Source organism: Crocuta crocuta, unplaced genomic scaffold (genome assembly GCF_008692635.1).
Source record: "Crocuta crocuta isolate KB4526 unplaced genomic scaffold, BGI_CrCroc_1.0 scaffold30, whole genome shotgun sequence".
Taxonomy (NCBI): Eukaryota; Metazoa; Chordata; class Mammalia; order Carnivora; family Hyaenidae; genus Crocuta; species Crocuta crocuta.
In genome coordinates, this window is record NW_027528345.1 from 12,346,141 (window position 1) to 12,365,996 (window position 19,856).

The window sequence follows — 19,856 nt, forward strand, 5'->3', positions numbered from 1 at the left end:
CCACCCCACGTAGGTCTTTGTGGGGAAAGAGGTCCCAGGTGCTTGTCTTTGTGCCCTGTGACCCCGGCCACAAGCTTAGCAAGATTAGGCCAGACAATTGTAATTGGGTCAGAGGTACCCAAGCCCAGCTCTGGGTTTCAGGGAACGCGCCAGGCTTGATGAGAGACTGCTCAGCAGGGGTGCTCCGGATGGGGTGCTGACAAAGTAGCCTCATCCAATCCTCCATCTTTGGGAATATCTGTGTGAGGCGCCCCGCAGAGAAGGGCAGCAGGAACCAGTGACATGTTCCTAGGTCACCAGAGGTGCTGCTGGTCCTGAGCAGCGGGAATCTCCCTGCCGTGCCTTTTGCACACTTGGGGGTGTGAGCCCCAGAATTTGTGTTCCAAAGACACCAACGTGAGTTTGCTTTTATTTTTCCCATGCAGTGCTCAGACCGGAAGCAGGTCAAGTGCCCACAGGTAAGCCGGGCTGAGTGAGAAACAGGCCCGGACCCCTACGGCCCACTGGCCCCAAGCTCCTTCCCCCGAACCTGCCATACTCAGGCCTCCCTCTCTCTGCTCAAAGCACACTGGCCTCCTTGCTCACACCAGGCCTATTCCCACCTCAGGCCTTTGCACTGGCTTGTTCCCTCGCCTCCTCAAACTCTTTGCTCCACGGGGAGCAGGGCAGCCTGTTAAAATTGGACCCCATCTTTCTCCCACTTCTTCTGAGTCCCCCTTTCCTGTTCTATTTCTTCATATGACACACCTCACCATCAAATATGCAATCCATTGCCTTGCTAAGTTTACTGTCGATCTCTCCCATTGGAATAGGAACCCGTGAAAACATACTTCGTTGTGTATTTTGTTCACTGATGTATCCTCAGCTCATAGAGAGGTGCCTGGCACGTAGTAGGTACTCGATAAGTCCTTGTCGAATGTAAAATAAAGAAATAAATAGGGCCCAGCGGCAGACAGGCCCTTCCAGGCAGTCAGCTGTGAGTTCAGGCGTCTGCTTTGCTTCACTTGTTCAGCCTGTCCCCCCCACAGAGAAGCTCTCTCAGCTTCTGGCGCACTCAGCTCCCCTTCCCACCCGTTAGGGTTCGCGTAGGAGCTGTGTTCCTGAGGCCACATTAGCAAAAGGCTGGAGCGAGTTGTTTCTGCAGGAATGCAGTTTGTGGGGCGTCTCCCCAGCCCACCCTGGACTTGGTTCTCCCTTGGAGCTCTGTGCTCCAGATGCAGAAAGGGGTGCTCCCGGGGCGCCTGGGTGGCTTAGTCGGTTAAGCGTCCGACTTTCGCTTAGGTCATGATCTCGCGGTTCGTGGGTTCGAGCCCCGCGTCGGGCTCTGTGCTGACTGCCAGCTCAGAGCCTGGAGCCTGTTTCAGAGTCTGTGACTCCCTCTCTCTCTGACCCTCTCCTGCTCACGTTGTCTCTCTCTCTCCTAGAAATAAATAAAACGTTAAAAAAATTAAAAAAAAAAGAAAGGGGTGCTCCCTCTAGATCCATCCTTATACCCCCCGCATGGAGTGCGATTCTATCCTCTGTGTCTTCCCGGTGTGAGGTGTGTGTGTGTGTGCACCTGTGTGCGTGTGTGAGAGAGAGAGCGAGCAGAAAGACCCTCCCACCCTCCCCATTCTTTCTTGTTCTGTTTGGCGATTTTCTTACGCCCCCTCCCCAAGCCTGGTCCCCCAAGAGGGAATTCTGGAAGATGACTCTTGGTTCTGGTCTTTGTGCCCAGAGAGTCTCTGTAATGAGAGCTTAACTCCAAGGACTGGGCTGCTGGGGGTTTGGGGATCATGACAGTCAGGGCTGCCAGCAGAGATTGTCCCCTTTGGGTCCCATTTCCATCCTGCTGTTCTGGGGCGTGGCAGGGAAAGTGTCCTACACGATCAGGGTGGGAGGCTGGGGTGAGCAGCCCTGGCTGACGGCTCAGTTTTGCCAAGGATCTGAGGAACTGGGTCATTTGTCCAGTCGCCAAGCCAGCGGGGTGGCTCTCGCTGGCACTCCTGCTTCTATTCTCTTTGCTACGTGTCGCCATCTTTTAGGACCTGCCTCGGGTCTCACCTCCTTTGTGACGTCCCACCTGCCACGAGTGGCCCTCCTCAGAAAGCCTGCGGCTTTCCTTTACCTGTTCACTTGTCTTTCCCCCCCTTGCCATGGATCTTTCCTGCCTCTGGCCGGGGTCCCCGTGAGACCCAGTTTCTTCAAGAGGAGCTCTGCCCAGCGAGCTTTATTTCCCTCAGCATCTGAATTAGGGTCCCGCTCTGGTGGGGCCTCAGCACTTGCCTGCGAACGAAGGTGCCTTCTCCAGGACATCTCCTGGGCCTGGCATGGAGTGGAGGCTCAATCACAATCTGTGGACCAGATGAAGACGCTCTCCAGATACTGGCCATGCCTTCCTGGGTCCAGTCTATTCAATTCAAGCCGTGCTTCCTGAGGACCTACTAAGTGTTGGTTACCAGGAGGGCTATGAAAGTAGGTACGACATGCCTTCTGAATCAAGGAGGCTGTACTGACCCCAGTCACTCTACTATCGCACAGGATGTCAGAAAAGCAGGAAGAGGGAAGGCTTGAAGGGTTCACTCCACATGTGCTCACCGTGGAAAGATGAGCCAGACACCCTTGCAGTCTTAGGGGGGGAAACGCATGATCTGCCTGCAAGGACAGGCCCGTGGGACCTCATGGGACATGGGACCCTTCGAGTCTCAGGAATGTGCTGGCTCAAGCCTCTACTTGCCCCTGTGGGATAATGATCCCAGGTGGCCTCACAGGGTGGGAGGGGAATTAGGGGCTGCATAGATATGTCCAGGCCTGTGGGGTTGCAAAGGCAGGGGACAGGTTTATTGTGATGCAGGGTCTCCTTGATAGGCTCGTTAAAGGAGACAAGTTTCAGCTTTCCTTCTCCGTCTGCCTAGCGGGAGATTCCCACGCTCATAAATGGCTTTAATAACTTTCTCCTGCCTTTTATGTTGTCGGGAGGCCCGTTCCTCTGCCCGATAAAAGGCAGGGGCACTGACAGGTCTCCAGCGTGAGACCCGCGTGCTTCGAGCCTCTCCACCCTCCCTGCACTGCCCTGCACAGCGGAGGCATGGCCGGCCGCTCCCACCGCATCAGCTCCGGCTGTGGGGTCAGGAACTTCAGCTCCCGCTCTGCTGTCCTGCCCAAGCCTTCGGCCCACAGCCGCGCCAGTGCCATGGCCCACCGCGGGGGCAGCGCTGGGGGGTCCGGCCGCAGGCACCTCGGGGGCTTTGGCAGCTGGAGCCTGTGCGCAGTGGGGTCCCCGCGGGCGGCGGTGAGCCGCGGATGGGCCTCGCGCGGCGGGGGCAGCTTCGGCTACCGCGTAGGGGGCCTCTGCGGGCCCAGCCCGCCCTACATCACCAGCGTGTCGGTCAACGAGAGCCTCCTCACGCCCCTCAACCTGGAGATCGATCCCAACGCGCAGTGCGTGAAGCACGAAGAGAAGGAGCAGATCAAGTGTCTGAACAACAAGTTTGCTGCTTTTATCGACAAGGTGGGTGTGTGGGTTGCTCCCCGGGGCTGCGGCACAGGTGAGGGGCTTGGAACTCAGTGACTAGCCGTGTTCACATTCTCTGAGTCCCAGGCCTGCTACCCATCAGCACGTGGCCTTGAGAACATGACTGAATTGGGCTCTTGGTTTCCAAATGTTACCAGGAGAGTCAAATGCAGCGATGGATGTGAAACCAGACAGAACGGGAAGTTTATTGAGGCCGAGTCTCTGCCCAGCGAGAGCTGAGTGTGTGTCTGTGGCCCCATTATCTGGATCTCAGACATCATCCAGGGAGAGGGGGGTGGGTGGGGTGGGATGTCTGCTTAGGTTTGTGTAGGACCCCACTCCTAGAGGAGATGCCGCCATCCCCAGGGTGAAGAGATCCAGGATGAGGAGGGGTCGGAAGCCCCTTTCCTGCAGCTATGAGTGGGGACACAGGCAGGAAGGCTGTGAGTTCCCGGGAATTCTGCCCCAGGCGCTCTTCCCTACCCAATGTTATGCAGAGTAAAGACAGTGAGTTGGGAAACTTAAGGGGAAGCCCCTGGAGGGGCTGTTAAGTTGCACTCACGCTTCAGTTGTGCCTTCTCTGAGCCAACTTCTGCTTGGATGAATAACTCTGGTGTCCTCTGACTCGGTGGTGTCCCCTCTGCAAGCCTATCTGGGGGAGGACAGACACTGAAGTCCAGGAGAGGAAAGGGTCACCTTCTGGGGCTAAGTGGTGTGCACACCTGCACCCATGGTATTTGTTAAGTGGAACACACAAGAGTGATGGTGTGTGGAAGCTTTGCTCTCTGATAAGGGCCACCATCAGACATAGGCATCTCTGCAAGAGAAGGTGCTGTCCATCTGTTCTTTTTTTTTTTTAATGTTTATTTATTTTTGAGAGAATGCCAGAGGGAGAGAGGCAGAGAGAAGGGGACAGGGTATCTAAAGCAGGCTCCTTGGTAACAGCGGAGAGCTTGATCAAGTGGGGCTCAACTCACGAACTGCGAGATCATGACCTGAGCTGAAGTCAGATGCTCAACCGACCAAGCCACCCCAGCGCCCCTGTACATCTATTCTTCACATGCTGCTGGCTCTTCCCTTCTACCAGCACATCATGCGGGTTATGCATTACGCAAGGACACCCACCAAGGGCGGCGGGTGGAGGTTGAAATGCAGCCCATGCTCTGCTCACCGGGCTGTGCGCCCTGGTAGGAGGCTGCGTCTGCCTGGAGCGGCCCCTTTGCCTAATTTGCTTGAAAGCATAATGAGGTCCCTGAGTGTGCAAGGACCTTCGCACATGGCCTTTTGGGACAGCACGTAGGTATGCTGTCTCTGTTGTGAGCAGTCAGTTCCAGTCTGTGGAAAGAGACTCCTTCTGCTGCCCTGGGCTGCCTTTCCCTCCCCAGGGGCTGCTGACAGCCCCCCCCCCCCACCTCCTCAGAAGGAGCTCCAAGGTGTGCCAAAGGTATTGCCCAGGTGGGTTTAACCCTGCAGAGCAGGTAAACGAGAGAGCTCTCCCCACAGCATGGACCTGTGTGTAGAAACCCAAGGCAGGTGTTTCTGGATAATCAGTTTGGTTTCTTTTCCCACAACAGTGGGCAACTGAGGGTTGCTTCAGATCAGGCTTGCGCTCCCAGAAGGCTAGGGCTTGGGAGGAGATCACTAGTTTCGGGCTGGCAATGGTATGGGACCTGGCCGGATGTGCAAATAGAGCCAAGCTGAGGGGTGTGCCTGCCTGGAGGGGCACCTGCTGCCATTCATTTCCAGACCCAGGCCCAGCAATGCCTGAGCTTCTGGTTGGTCAAGGTCATGGAGATCCAGATTCTTGCCTGAAATTGTTCAACTCTTAAACGTTGGCAACGGATCAGGTTTCTATGAAACAGTTTGCAGGCCAGATAAAACATGCCTGCGGGGCAGAAAGAACTTGGGGCCAGCCAGTGGGCAATTGCTGATGTATTTCCACTGCCTCGGTTTACAATGAGGCTCAGAGAGAATGAGGTACAGGGTCCGGTTAGTGGCAGAGTCAGGCAGTGGAAGGTCTCCTAACTCTTGGTCCAGTGCCCTTGGCTGGGCTCTCCTGCCCCGGGATCCGAGTGAAGGAGTCGTGGTGGGTGCATTTTTTAAATCACTGGCACAAAAATGCCCACAAACTTAGTGACTTAAAACAGTACAAATTTAGGGGTACCTGGGTGGCTCAGTTGGTTGGGTGACCGACCACAGCTTAGGTTATGATCTCAGAGTCTGTGGGTTCGAGCCCTGCGTAGGGCTCTGTGCTGACAACTCAGAGCGTGGAGCCTACTTTGGATTCGTTGTCTCCTTCTCTCTCTTCTCCTCCCCCCTGTGTTCTCTTTGTTTATCAAAAATAAATAAACACTTAAAAAATTAAAAAAAAAGATACAAATTTCATATCTCATGAAGCCAAAACCCAGGTGTTGGCAGAGCTGCATTTCTCTCTGGTGGCCCTAGGGGAGACCTGTTTTCAGGAACAGGAGGCTTTGGGCAGAATTGCGTTCTGTGTGATTGTAGGACTGAGGTCCCTGTTCCCTTGCTGGCTGGTTGCTGGAGCTTGTTCTCAGTTTCTGGAGGCCACTGGCGTTCCTTGACTCAGGCTCCTTCTCCTTCCACATCCAAAGCCGGTGATCGTGGCCGAGGCCGCCTCAGGTTTTGAGTCTCTCCTCTGCCTCCTCCTTGTGTGCACCTCTCCACTCTTCTGCCTTCCTCTTCCACTTTGTTATTTGCTTTAACTTTTTAAAAGTTTATTATTTACTTCTTGAGAGAGAGAGAGAGAGCGAGCAAGCAGAGGGCAGAGAGAGAGAGGGAGACACAGAATCGGAAGCAGGCTCTAGGCTCTGAGCTGTCAGTACAGAGCCCGAAGTGGGGCTCGAGTTCATGAAACTGCAAAATCATGACCTGCTGAAGTCAGATGCTCAACCGACTGAACCACCCAGGCATCCCCTTCCTCTTCCACTTTAAAAGGCCCATTATGACACCTTGGGGCCACCTGGATAATTCCAGATCTCCTGATCTTCAGCTCCATAACCTAAATTCCACCTGCAGGGTCCCTTTTGCCATGTAACGTAACAGATTCATGGGTTCCAGATTTTAGGATGTGAACAGCTTTGAGGAGCCATTTTGGGCCCACTACACATGGTCTAGGGTATTTTTGCCAAATCAGATGTTATTTCATTCTGTGAAGAATGAACACAACACAAATAAATTGTGTGCTCTATTGGGAGAGGGGATAGGGCAAGGGAACGTTCCTGGGGAAACAGCCATGACCTGCACTTTCAGACTTTGCCAAATGATTTGGCCTTTGGGGGAAGGTCACAGGCTGTTGCGGGTCAGGGAGCATCCCCAGGGGCAGAGGGGGCTCTGGGATCCGGGCGCCGCCCTGGACTCCCCCGAGTCTCTTTCCTCCACCCTGGGGGGCAGGTGCGCTTCCTGGAGCAGCAGAACAAGCTTCTGGAGACCAAGTGGCAGTTCTACCAGAACCGCAAGTGCTGCGAGAGCAACCTGGAGCCGCTGTTCGAGGGCTACATCGAGACACTGAGGCGGGAGGCCGAGTGCGTGGAGGCCGACAGCGGGAGGCTGGCCTCTGAGCTCAACCACGTGCAGGAGGTGCTGGAGGGCTACAAGAAGAAGTGAGTGCGGCCGGATGGGGTGTGGTTATGGGTGTGGGGCAGGTCTTGGCTGGGTTCACACAACTCTCCTGGGAGGTGGGGGTGGCTGAAGGTCAGGGCCATCCCAGGCTACCTCTCAGATGGTTCTGTTTTCTCAGCCTGCTCTATCTGGTCTCAGCCCCCAGCTCTTGCAGCCCCATCCTGGGAAATGGGGAGAGAGGTGGGGAGAAGAGGTACTCCCAGTCTAGTGTCCCGGAGGCTGGGACACACATCCAGGGCACACAGTGGCCTAGAGATAGAGGAGCAACAAAGTGGGAAGATAGAGGTCAGCAGACTGGAGGGAAGAACTTGGGAGCAGTCAGCACTAGGATGAGGGTGGGGGAAGGAAAGGTCCCTGGGGTGATCTCTCCAAGATGATCCAGCCGATGCCATTCAAGGTATCTGATAAGCTTGGAGAATTCTTTTATTTACTCTGTGGATAAATCACCAGGCTCTTGTTCTGCAAGGCTCTGCGATTCAAAGGCCCTTGTAATGCGACTTGTTTAGTTTGACCATCACTTAGTTTAAACTCACTGGGTCACTGGTAACTTGCTCCTCTTTCCCTGTAGATACAGACAGAAAGAACAGTGATTCTGATATAATCAGTCCTGATCATTCCAATTGGAAGTAACTGGAATTCTGATCTTGGGAGATCGGGTTTTACCATCCAGATGGACCCAGCAATGGGTTTACACTCTCTTTGGGGAGGATGCAAATGCAGACACAATTCTGTTTGCTGGTGTCAAGGCCTGTCTCCCAGTCTGGGGGGTGTGAGGGCCGGTAATTACATAGCCCAGAGTTTATAGCAGCCCAAATTACTCTGTCATTAAAATGTTGTGAAAATCATGCCGTGGGGACTCTGGTCATCCCTGTGGGCTGGGGAAGGCTGCTACAGGAATGACCTCATGGGCAGGCACAAGAGAATGGGCCAGGCGGTGCGGGAGGGTTATGGAAATGCCCCCGGGAAGTCAGGGGATAATGGGGGTGCTTCCAGGATTTCAAGTACTTGGATGCTGGAAGAGAACATCATGGGGATGGCTTCATGGAGCTTTACATTTTGTATAATTTTCGGGTTGAAAGACACACCCCCGGCCCCCCAGAGCTTCTGTCTTTCACTCATCCCACAAATATTTCCAGCGTGCCTTATTGCACATCAGGCAAAGTAACCCAAGATGCAGAGAGATTAAATGGCTTGCCTGAGGTTTTCCAGAAACTTCAGTCCAAGCTTGGACCAAAAACCAGTGTCCTTTTGGTGGCTCTTGGTGTTTGCAAAATAGAGGTCCAGAGAGGCCAAGCTTCTTTTCCCAAGGCATACAGCAAGCCAAGGGCAGAACCAGAGTCTTGAAAAGCTAGGGCTCGGCTGGCCCGCCCAAAGCCTTCATCCCCAGGGGCCTCTCCACCTGTGCTCTCTTTCCTCAGGTATGAAGAAGAGGTGGCCCTCAGGACTACGGCTGAGAATGAGTTTATGGTGCTGAAGAAGGTGAGTGACTCCTTCCACATGGGGAAGAATGAAATCTTAGATGCTGGACCTCTGAGACTAGCAACTTGCCAGGTTTGTGGCAGTCCAGTCATGGCAGCCAGGCACTTGAGTCCCCTGAAAAATGGGACCAAATTGCAGTTGGTCAGCAATGCCCGTATGAGAGGAAAACTGAAGTGACCACTGTGGCTAATCAGCCAGACAGTAGTAGCTCGGTGAGGCTTCGGGCCCGAGAGTCAGCTACTTGGATGCTGCCTGGCCTGGGTGCCAAGGACGGCCTGTGGGCCGGATGCACTCATGGGTCTGTGGCCACCACATGGTCACGCTCCATGGGCCAGTTTGGCTTAATGGTAGCAGCCTGGCATTTTGGGCTGTGATGTTAGGTTACTCACTTCAGAAAGGTCTCTAATTCTGGAGGAAAGAGAAAAAAGTCTGTAGGGGTCAGACTTCTTTCTACTCCCTGTTTGAGGTGGCCCCACGTATGTTTCTGGGATAGAAGAGTGGGCCAGAACATGGCCTTAGGGCTCCCTATAGAGGGCAGAGGTGCAGGGGCACTGAGTGACCCTTGCTCCACCCTTTCCCGTGTGTGTCCACCAGGACATAGACTGTGCCTACCTGCGCAAGGCTGACCTGGAGGCGAATGTGGAGGCGCTGAGGGAGGAGATGGGCTTCCTGCGGGCCCTCTATGAGGAGGTGAGTCTCTCCTCTTCTCCAGAGGAGGAAGTGAGGGAGGAGAGGGCAGAGGGCTTTTTGCATTGTGGGCTGTCTTGGTCCCTTGGCTCTAGAAAGTGTTGCCCATCCCTGAGTCTCCTAGGACCTGAACATCCTTTCCTTCTGTGACCAGAAGAGATTTTCTCTTGTTTAGGCCTCCTTTCAAAATGGAAATGGGTGATGCCCTTCCTTTAAAATCATTTGTAGGGCACCTGGGTGGCTCAGGCAGTTGAACGTCCTCTTGATTTTGGCTCATGATCTCACGGTAGTGGGATTGAGTACCATGTCAGGCTCTGCGTTGGGTGTGGAGCCTGCTTGGGATTCTCTCTCTCTCCCTCTCTCTGTCCCCCTCCCATTAGCACTGTTTCTCTCTTCCTCTCTCTCTCTGTCTCTCTCTCTCAAAAACCCATACAGACGATTTGAAGGGCTGTGATTTTTTTTTTTTTAATGTTTTATTTATTTCTAGCAGAGAGAGAGAGAGAGACAGAGAGAGCAGGGGAGGGTCAGAGAGAGAGGGAGTCACAGACTGAAGCAGGCTCCAGGCTCTGAGCTGGCAGTCAGCACAGAGCCCAACGCGGGGCTCGAACCCACAAACTGCGAGATCATGACCCAAGCGAAAGTCAGACGCTTAACCGACTAAGCCACCCAGGTGCCCCTGAAGGGCTGTGATTTATTGTCTGTTTACACAGCACAGCAAGAAGTGGAGGTTTGACAATATAGGCATATAGATGTAATTCAGGTAGTATGAAAAGTTAATTAGAAAACTCAGGACTCTAAATCTGTCCATTATCTGGTTGGTTAGATTTATGCAGATAGCAAGAGCTGCACTTTTGGAATTCTCCAATTTATTTCCTAAAGCTCCAGATGGGGATGGATTTTTACCTACAGCGATGGGAACTGGAGGGGGATTTGGAGCCAAGAGCACTGGTTGCTGTCTCCTACAGGAAATCTACCTCCTTCAGTCACAAATTTCTGACACCTCGGTGGTGGTCAAGATGGACAACAGCCGGGAGCTCAACATGGACTCAGTGGTGGCCGAGATCAAGGCTCAGTATGACGATATTGCCAGCCGCAGTCGGGCTGAGGTTGAGTCCTGGTACCAAACCAAGGTGAACTGGAGTGCCGGGCCGCCCATTGGGCAGGGAGGATAGCCAGAACCTGGAGCTTCTCTGGGAAAAGCACCCATGCACTCAGAGGGAGTCCAGCACAGGCCCAAGCAGAGCAGGGGTAGAGCAGCAGGCAGTGTCACAACCATTGGCTGGTCCTGAATGTTTGTCTCCCAACCCACAGTGCGAGGAGATGAAGGCCACGGTGAGCCAGCAGGGCGAGAACCTCCGCAGAACCAAGGATGAGCTCAATGAGCTGAACCGCATGATCCAGAGGCTGACGGCGGAGGTGGAGAATGCCAAGCAGCAGGTGAGGGGGCGCTGAGACCTCGCTCGGTGCACCTGCTCCTTCTGATCTGTTCTCATGCTGCTTCTGATCTGCTCTCTGCCTTCCTCCTGCTTTGAGGGGCTGCTGCTGTCTTTGGAGAGGCTTATATTTTAACCACTTGCATCTGAAGGACCGACAAACATTGTTTGCACAAAATATTGTGGGGGGAAGTTTGGTCTGTCTACCTTCTCTGAATTCTGCTCTTATTCCCCTTCATATCCCTCCAGTGTTTCTTTCCTTTAAACACACCTTAGGCAATGTGGCCTAGTGCAGGTTGTGTTCTGCTGGCTCTCTCCCTGCCTCCCGGATGGATTTGAGGTACACAGACCTGAACTGGTCCCACGCCACTCTGTTCACGATGTACACTAGCACTGTCTGTGCATCTCTGTATTTGAACATGGCTTATCCTTCATCTTCATTCCATTCTCTGCAGCCTCTCTGAGTCTCAATTTCTTCATCTGCTTAATGGGAAATAACCATGCCTGTTCTGACAAGTTCACAGAGTAACTGGATGCAGATAGGCAACATCTGTCAAAGTGCCTTGTAAGCCAACAATAGTAAACAGATGCAAGATGATATCACTAATTATTATCAGTCCTGTTCCAGTGCTAGCGTTTCCTCCTTCTAACGGCTCACTGGGGACTTGAGTTTTATAATAAACTCAAGTGACACAAAAATGGAAGAAGAAACAATAAACTGTAAAAAAAAAATAAATAAAAAAAGGAAAAAAATAAAAAACAAAACAAACAAACAAAAAAGCAAAAAAAAAAAAGTGCTCGTATAGGAGGATTAGGAGGAACTTAACGGAGGACCATGGGGGAGAAGAAGGGGGGAAATGGTGGGGGAGAGGGAGAGAGGCAAACCATGAGAGACTCTTGAATGCTGAGAAACAAACTGAGGACTGATGGGTGTGTGGGGGGGAGGGGGGAGATGGGCATGGAGGAGGGCACTTGTGGGGATGAGCACTGGGTGTTATATGGAAACCAATTTGACAATAAACTATTTGAAAAAATAAAATAAAATAAAAAAAGGAAAAAAATTAAAAAATAAAAAACAAAACTAAACAAAAAAGCAAAAAAAAAAAAAAAAATGGAGGAAGAAAGCTTCAAAGGGCCATTATTTCCCTGCCTGGTTAATTTGCAAGTGGACTGTTTTGAATGGAGGTGAGATAGGTTGATGGAGGCCATGGGGGACCCACCAGGGTTCCCACAGCCTGCACGCCCCTCAAGCTCCTCCCCTCCTCCACTCCCTGACAGCGCTGCAAGCTGGAGGCTGCCGTGGCCGAGGCAGAGCAGCAGGGTGAGGCGGCTCTCAGTGATGCCAAGTGCAAGCTGGCAGGGCTGGAGGAGGCCCTGCAGAAGGCCAAGCAGGACATGGCCTGCCTGCTCAAGGAGTACCAGGAGGTGATGAACTCCAAGCTGGGCCTGGATGTGGAGATTGCCACTTACCGAAAGCTGCTGGAGGGCGAGGAGAGCCGGTGAGGATGGGGCTCAGGGTCACTTCACCTCCCCACTCAAGGCTGGAGGAGTGCCTCGGTAGACTATCATCCTCCAGGCAGAGAGTGTTCAGACTGGGAAAGACTCCAGAAAGATTCTGGGAATCAAGGTGTCCAACCATTTTCTTTTTCCATTTTCAGATGGGGAAACTGAGGCCTAAAGGGGGGAAAGAACTTGTTCAAGGTTACAGCTAGGTAGCAGTTACACTAAAATTACCCCAGTCTCCTGGTTAGTGTTCCGGTGATCTTTTCCTTCCCACATAGCTGCAACTAAGGTCATTCCAAGGCAACTACTTTACCCTGTTGGCCGCAAAGGGGTTTCTGCAATCACACGTCAGTGGATTGTAAAGGCTGGCATCATTTAGAAGATCTGTTAAAGGCCATTTGACTTGGGATGCACAGACAAGGAACCCTACAGTCTTGTGTTCAGGAGCAGCAAATAGAAATGACCAGCACAGGGTCTTTGCTTAGCAGGGAAAGACAGGGGCAGGCATAAATTGGGCTGTGCTGACAGTCTGAGTCAAGAAGTGGGGCAGGGGAAGTCATCAAGGGAAGGAGCAGTGTGGATTTCCATCTGGGCCAGTGACGAGCACCTAGCCTGGAGGTGGCCACATCGTTACTGCCCCCTAGCTGGGTCCCATCGCGGGGGATCAGGCTAGACTGGGGAGTCACATAGAAAGGTTAAGATTACAAGTTGTGAGCCAGACCACCTGGGTTCACATCCCAGCTCTGCCACTTACTAGCTCTGAACCTCTGTGCCTCACCGTCCCTATCTATACAATGGATCATCACAAAACCCAGCACTTTATGCTGTTGCAAGGATTAAATGAGTTAGCGTGCATGGAAAATACCAGTAGGGGCAGGTTGCGGTCAGAACAAGACTCTCTCTGTCCGGGGTAGCCAGGCAGGGCTGTACCACGGGGAGGCTCCTTATTGACGAGGTTAGCATTAGAAATCTGACGTGTGTGACCCCCTAGGCAGCTGGAGTGCTGCTGGATTTGTGCCAGGCTTGACCAAAACAGGTAAACTTTCCTGTCCATTTCTTCAGGACTTTGAGCAAAGCCATCAGAGCGATCTCCTTCTTTCTACACTTACGCCCCCAGCCCACTCATCGACATTCAGTAAGGCACCCACATTTGTGCTGTGAAACTTACTTTCATTATAATCATCATCATCACTAATGTATGAAGAACTCTATAATACACGAAGCACTGTCTTCGACACGAGATTTTACAAGATGGTTTGGTATATGGTGCCTTGCATGTTGTGGCCACTGACCTTTTGACAGATCTTCTTTTCTTGGCATTTAACAAATTTAATTGGATTACACAAGTAATTTTCATAGCAGAAAACACAGAAGATAGGAAAACAAAGCAGCCACAATCATTCAACTTGGTGACAGCTGCTGCTAGCACTGTGATGCAACAGGCACCATGATGGGCATTGGCGAGAATCTTCTGGAAGGGCACAGTTCCAAGGCTGTGGCAGCGTCAGATTCAGGTGGCTGGAGAGTGAGCCCAAAGCATAGATCCTCACTGAAAAGCTGTAGTGTGTGGAAGTGCCCAGTGGGGCCGAAGGAATCAGACTGGAGGAAACAGTTTGAAGCTGGGGGATAAAAAAGAGTGTGACATAGAACAGAAAGTGCAGGTGGGTGTGAGGGAGGAGGGAACCCATGGCAGTGGCGTAAATGTCTCATCATCAATGAGATGCTTATATTGTTAGTAGCAAACACAGTGGATTTACTGTGTGCCAGGCTCTACCTGTAGGCACTTTGCAGTGTAGAGCTTACAATAATGCTGGAAGGTGGGAATTATCATCCCCATTTCAAAAATGAGGAAACTGAGGTACGGAAAGGCTCGGTGATTTGTCCAAGGTCACCCAGCTAGTAAGTGGCTCAGCCAGATATGCACCCAGGAGGCCAGGTTCTTGACCACCATTCCCTCCAGCCCCCTCTGCATGTATCAAGTCGGGTGGATATCTGGGGTAGCATTTAAACTCGTGGGATAAAAATGGCTTAATTAGAATGCTAGGCAAGCTCTTTCCTGCCTGGAGGTGTCCAGTTAGGCAGTGGCTGTTCCCGTCCCCTCTTTGGCTGGGCTGGAATTTCCAGCCAGCGGACAAGGAGGATTACCCCACTGCGCCCCATGTCTACCTTTCAGTGTACCACGTTTCCATGGCCGAGAAGGAAACAAGGCATAAAGTGGCCTCTGGGTCCTGCAACTTAACAATCCCCTGTCCTTTTGGGGTCTCTGGGAGCAGTGGCGACTCTGATGCTCTCTGCGGTGGGTGGGCAACATGTCCCCTCCCCTCAGCTCTACTCTCTTCGCTCAGGATGGAGCAGAACAGACCTGTTGCGAGAGCAGAGGATACTCCATTCTAAATGTCCATTCTTTCTCTCCCCTGCAGCTTGTGTGAAGGCGTGGGCTCCGTCAATATCTGTAAGTTGGGTGTGTGTGTTGGGGGGGGGGCATCATTCTTTTGGGTGTTAATATTGGGTTACATCTAATCAGTGACTGTGGGCACTGGGCGGGAGAAATGGGAGCTGAGGTCTCTGGGATGTGGACAAACGATGGTCCAAAATATTTGGTCCCTATGTGGATCCATCTGGAACATCCGTGAAGCACAAGTTAATGACTGTGGGAAGTTCTATCCTCCTAACTGGTTCTGCAAAAATAACTCAAGTCTTTCAGTTACACACAGAATGCTCTTCAAGGGGCACGATGTTTTAATAAGAAACACTATAGATGTTTATTCTGATCATTTGGGGCCACTGCAGGCAACTCCATATCTTAATAATCCAACATGTACACAGCACCTAGGCTAGGTGTCCATCTGTTCTCATCTCTCCAGCAACCATGTTTGTAGGTAATTCCTTCACTATGACCCATTAGTTTTTGCTCAAAGATTGTATAAACACATCTCAACATTAGTCTGGTTCAGACAGAGTTAGGTGTCCAATTTGCTAACCTCACTCCTTCAAGAAGCAGGTGGCAATGGCTTTGGATTTGCCTGTAGGTCTAAAGATTCATGTTGCGGGTCCCTCGGAAATATGAGAGTCAGTCATTGGTTCCAAAAAATTCTGGGGCATGTCATGGCGGGGACGGAGGAGAATTCTGACCCAGGGTCTCCTTCCACAGGTGTGAGCCGTTCCCAGGGTGGTGTGATCTGCGGCGACCTCAGTGCCACTGTCCCTCGTGGCCCAGGGGCTGTGGCCACCAGCAGTGGCATCCTCTGCTCCCCCTCTGTAGTGGGGGCGTGCTCTGGTGTGAGATCCGTGCGGTTTGCCTAGTGAGTGGGGGACTCCGGCGGGTGGGGTCTGATAGGGGCAGAGGTGGGGAGCAGGAGGGGAAATCATTTCTCCCCCAGACCCCAATGTCTGTTTAGTAATTTCCCCTCACCGGAACCCAGACTATCTCTCCAGTTTCCTTGCTATTGCAGTTATGATTTACTCTTTGAATGCAAACCCTGGGTGTGACATTACTGCCACCTCCATCGATTCTCCCTTTCCTGTGGTCCAGGAAAGGCATGTAAAGGCTTTTTGATATAAGATGCTCACCACTTTCTTCCCCAGCTAATTTCAGGTTAGCAGACATTTTACTAAGTACTGGCCATGCGCCAAGCCCTCTTGGCAGGGAGCCACGTAGGGGAATGGCAATGGGTGGGTGCACCTGTGCTTTGTCCTTGATGAGGGGAGGACATGTCACCTCAGCATTGAGGGGGCAAAGGGGGAAGTGGACTTGGGGTCTGGGAGGCCCCTCACCAATCTGAGAGACTGTGTATTCCCAGAGGGACCCCTAGCTATTTATATGTCAGGATGGAAAGGTTGACTGAAGCTAATACTGAGGTGTTTATGGTTGGCAGTTTGGATTTTTTTTTTTCTTTTTGTATTTGGGTGATTCCTGTTATGGTTCCTTCTCTCTTCGGGTGTGCATGATTAAATATCAATGGCAAAACGTTTATCTCCTAGTAAACAAATTAATGCCTGTCTCTTTTGTGGTTTTCCCAGCCCCCTTCAAAGCCTTGGCCATTTCAATGCTTTTGCAGATGTGGTCCACAAACCACCACATACATCAGGGTTGCCAGGATGGGGGTGAGGGGTGGAGGGGACTCCATCCAGATCCTGGGCTCCAGGATCCAGAACTACTGAATCAGAAGTTCCAGGGATTGGCCCAGGAATACGAATTTAAACAAGCTCCCAGGTGATTTCTGTAGGAACTAAAGTTGAGAACCATTGATTTATGTGGGCAGAGGGAGTAAGAGAGTCAGACAATTCTGACCGAGGAACTGACTTCCTCTCTGATTCTCACAGGATCAGATTCATCTCTTTGCATTTCTCCTTTGACTTTGCCAAAAAGTCAGAGCCAATCTGAGCCACTCATGCCTGGGTGGAGTGGAGGGAAAGATAGAAGAGGGGAGGAGACAGGAGCCTTTATCTACAAGCACCTGCTAAGTGTCTGGCACATGGTATGTGTATTTCATGCATTGTTCACAGCAGCAATATTATTATCTTCATTTTATAGATAAGGAAGTTAAGGCCGAAGAAGTTAAGTAACTTTACGAAGGTCACACACTAGTCTAGCATTCCAGCTGAGGGTTGGGGAATGTCAAAGTTCGTATGCTTTCCACCGTCTTACCCCAAATTGTTCCTTCAGACTAAACATCCTGGTCCATCACAATGCTCCTGGAGGAAGGATTCTAACTGATCCTACTTGCTAGTCAGATCCTTCAGAAATAAGCACGGAAGATGATGTAAAGAGACCCCCTGGAACTGTTTGTAGGAACAACTTTCATAATCTCTGCTTTCCAAGAATCTTGGACAGGTCTTATTAGGGGGTAATTAATAACAGGCTAACTACGTGGGGACTCAGAAATAAAATCCAGACCTCTGGTTGGAGGACATTTTCCCCGATGGCCTGAATGGGGTAATTGATTGGGGAACTCTGCCTCTGGCCTATTCCTGAACTGACAGTCCCCAACAAGTTCAACAAGTTTGGAGTCCCTTCTGATGCAAAGGAGGGTCCCCCTGATGATGTGGAGAGAGGGGTTTCTGATGGACAAGTTTCTTTATTTGATTTATAGGAACAACTCTACTTCCACTTTTATTTGAGATTACAAAAATAGCCTGACTGGGCAGAAGATATTTTGCCATAAGAATATATACTTGATCTCAAGACATAGAGAAACCTTGGAGCAGTTCTCTGGGCCATGCAGTCCTTCTAATGCCCTCAGAATCTGTCTTCTGGGACACGCATGATTCCCTTGGGTCCCGGGGAAGGCCAGGATCTTTTTTAAGTATATTGCTCCCTTAGTCTCTGCCTCCTGGCCTTGGAGGGTTCTGCAGGGGCTGCCCCACTAGCACACCACGGTCTAGATCCCACCAAGTTTGAGTGGAGGTAAAATCAGGTTCAAAGGGCCATTAGATCTGCTCTGAGGAGGAAAAGGAGTCTCAAATGGCACCTGCTGCCCTGGGGCAGAACAGGGGGTGGGATGGGGGAGGGTCTGCCTTTCTTTCAGGTTTTGGTGGTAGAGAGCCTGTGTTCATATTTTCGTGTCTCTGGTGTTTTCTCCATTAAAGAAATTTTTTAAAATGTTTATTTATCTTTGAAAGAGAGAGTGTGAGTGCGGGAGGGGCAGAGAGAGCCAGAGACACAGAATCTGAAGCAGGCTCCGGGCTCTAAGCTGTCAGCACAGAGCACGAGGTGGGGCTTGAACNCATTTTCATGTCTCTGGTGTTTTCTCCATTACAGAAATTTTTTAAAATGTTTATTTATTTTTGAAAGAGAGACAGAGTGTGAGTGAGTGCGGGAGGGGCAGAGAGAGCCAGAAACACAGAATCTGAAGCAGGCTCCAGGCTCTAAGCTGTCAGCACAGAGCACGAGGTGGGGCTTGAACTCATGAACCATGAGATCATGACCTGAGCTGAAGTCAGACACTTAGCTGACTGAGCCACCTAAGTGCCCCATTTTCTCCATTTTTAATGCAAAACTCATTCCTTTGAGCGCTGCCTCCATCCCACTCCCTTCCCTGGCTTTCCACCCCCTACCTCTCACTGCTCCCCCTCCCCCCTGCCGTCCAACAGTGCCAAGAGAGTAAGAGTGGGCATGTTGGGGGACCCTTTGCTTTTGAACAAAGTGGAAGTGGGCAGGGATTTCCAGGGGGCCCAAAGGGGGTGTGGTGAGGGTCGGAGGAAGTGCAGCAAAGTGGAGTGAGGCAGTCATGAACTCAGCCTCTCCCCAGTGCAAGTCTCCTGACCCCAAGAGAGCAGAAGCTAGTTAGCTGTCCTCAACGCTCTAGTTTTCAATGAACAAAACATTCAATACAGTCTCTTCTCAGAGTCCACGTTCCCAGAGTGTGGCGGTGGCATGCAGATGCAGACAGGGGGTAATTCCCAGATAGCCATTTCCAGTGTCCATGCCCACCACAAAGACTGATACACTTAGAGATTTCCTTGATCGTGTGGTGAATTTACGTTTCTCACTGTGCGTAGTTCAGGTGGATAATGACACTAATCTGTATTTCCTGGGGTCCCAAAGACTGAAGCAGGGAAGTTGGAGATACTGGGCTGGTGGAAGGAGCCAACCTGGGAGTGCGTATTGTGGGGATAGCGCAAGGGGAGGGTGTTTGAGACTCGGCAGAGGAGAGCTTGTGGCCTCAGCGAGGAAAGGAGAAGACAGCAAAGCCCAAACTGACCTGCTTTTTTGGAAAAGACTATAAGCCATACTTCCGTCTTCCTTTGGAGACTCTTGTATTTTGGGGGGACATTGGAGATTTGAATAAGAGTAGAAAACAAACAGAAGGTCTGATTTTCTCTGACTGATGTCCTACTCGGTTTGTGGAGTTTCAAGGGAAAAGGAGTCCAGGCAAGAACTCTGGAATCACCCATATGGGCCAACTTTATTGTTTGGGCCACTCCCTCTGGATTTACCTGATCTTTTGATTTCAGACCCCTTGACTTCTCCTTAAAATATTTTTCTGGGGGGGTCCCTGGGTGACTCGGTCAGTTAAGCGTCTGCCTTTGGCTCAGGTCATGATCTCATGGTTCATGGGTTCAAGCCCTGTATTGGGCTCTACGCTGACAGCGAGGAGCCTGCTTTCCATCCTCTGTCTTCCTCTCTCTCTCTGCCCCTCCCCCCTCTCAAAAATAAAATAAACGTTTAAAAAAGTTATTAAAATTTTTTATCTAATAAAGCTTTAATCCTTAGTTGCCCTTGGATTATATCCTTTGCTTTGTTCTTTTATCAGGATTGGGCTATGGGAGCCACAGAATTCTTTGAATTAGAGGAGCTTGCTCGGCATTTTTGCTGTTGGCTGCAAGGAAGGCTGGGGCGGGACGGGGGAGGTTTCATCCTCAGAAGGCAACAGCACCTCTGGCTGGCTGAGTCAATTGACTGGTCTTTGCACACAAAGCACAGAAACTTATTAAAAAGCTTATTAATATCTCCCAGCTTGTGGCTGTTTTGACTTTTTCGGTGCATAATGTCCTATTTTGGGGCTATCAGATTTGGCATCTTGGTTATGCTTGGCCCAGACCTATGGTAACATCGAGGTGTCTTCCCCAAACACAGACTCACTCGGGCAACCCGGGACCACAGGAGCTAAGAGGACCAG

The 19,856-nt window shown here is 51.3% G+C and overlaps 1 protein-coding gene across 1 annotated transcript; it reads left to right on the forward strand.

Moving 5' to 3' along the window:
- The first annotated feature begins 3,067 nt into the window (after window positions 1-3,067).
- Window positions 3,068-15,537, forward strand: LOC144222783 (keratin, type II cuticular Hb5-like). The gene is made up of 9 exons (XM_077753444.1): window positions 3,068-3,490; window positions 6,905-7,113; window positions 8,551-8,611; window positions 9,206-9,301; window positions 10,264-10,428; window positions 10,610-10,735; window positions 12,010-12,230; window positions 14,655-14,686; window positions 15,386-15,537. Exons 1-9 carry the CDS (start codon window positions 3,068-3,070, stop codon window positions 15,535-15,537), a joined length of 1,485 nt encoding a protein of 494 aa, XP_077609570.1.
- The last annotated feature ends 4,319 nt before the right edge of the window (window positions 15,538-19,856 follow it).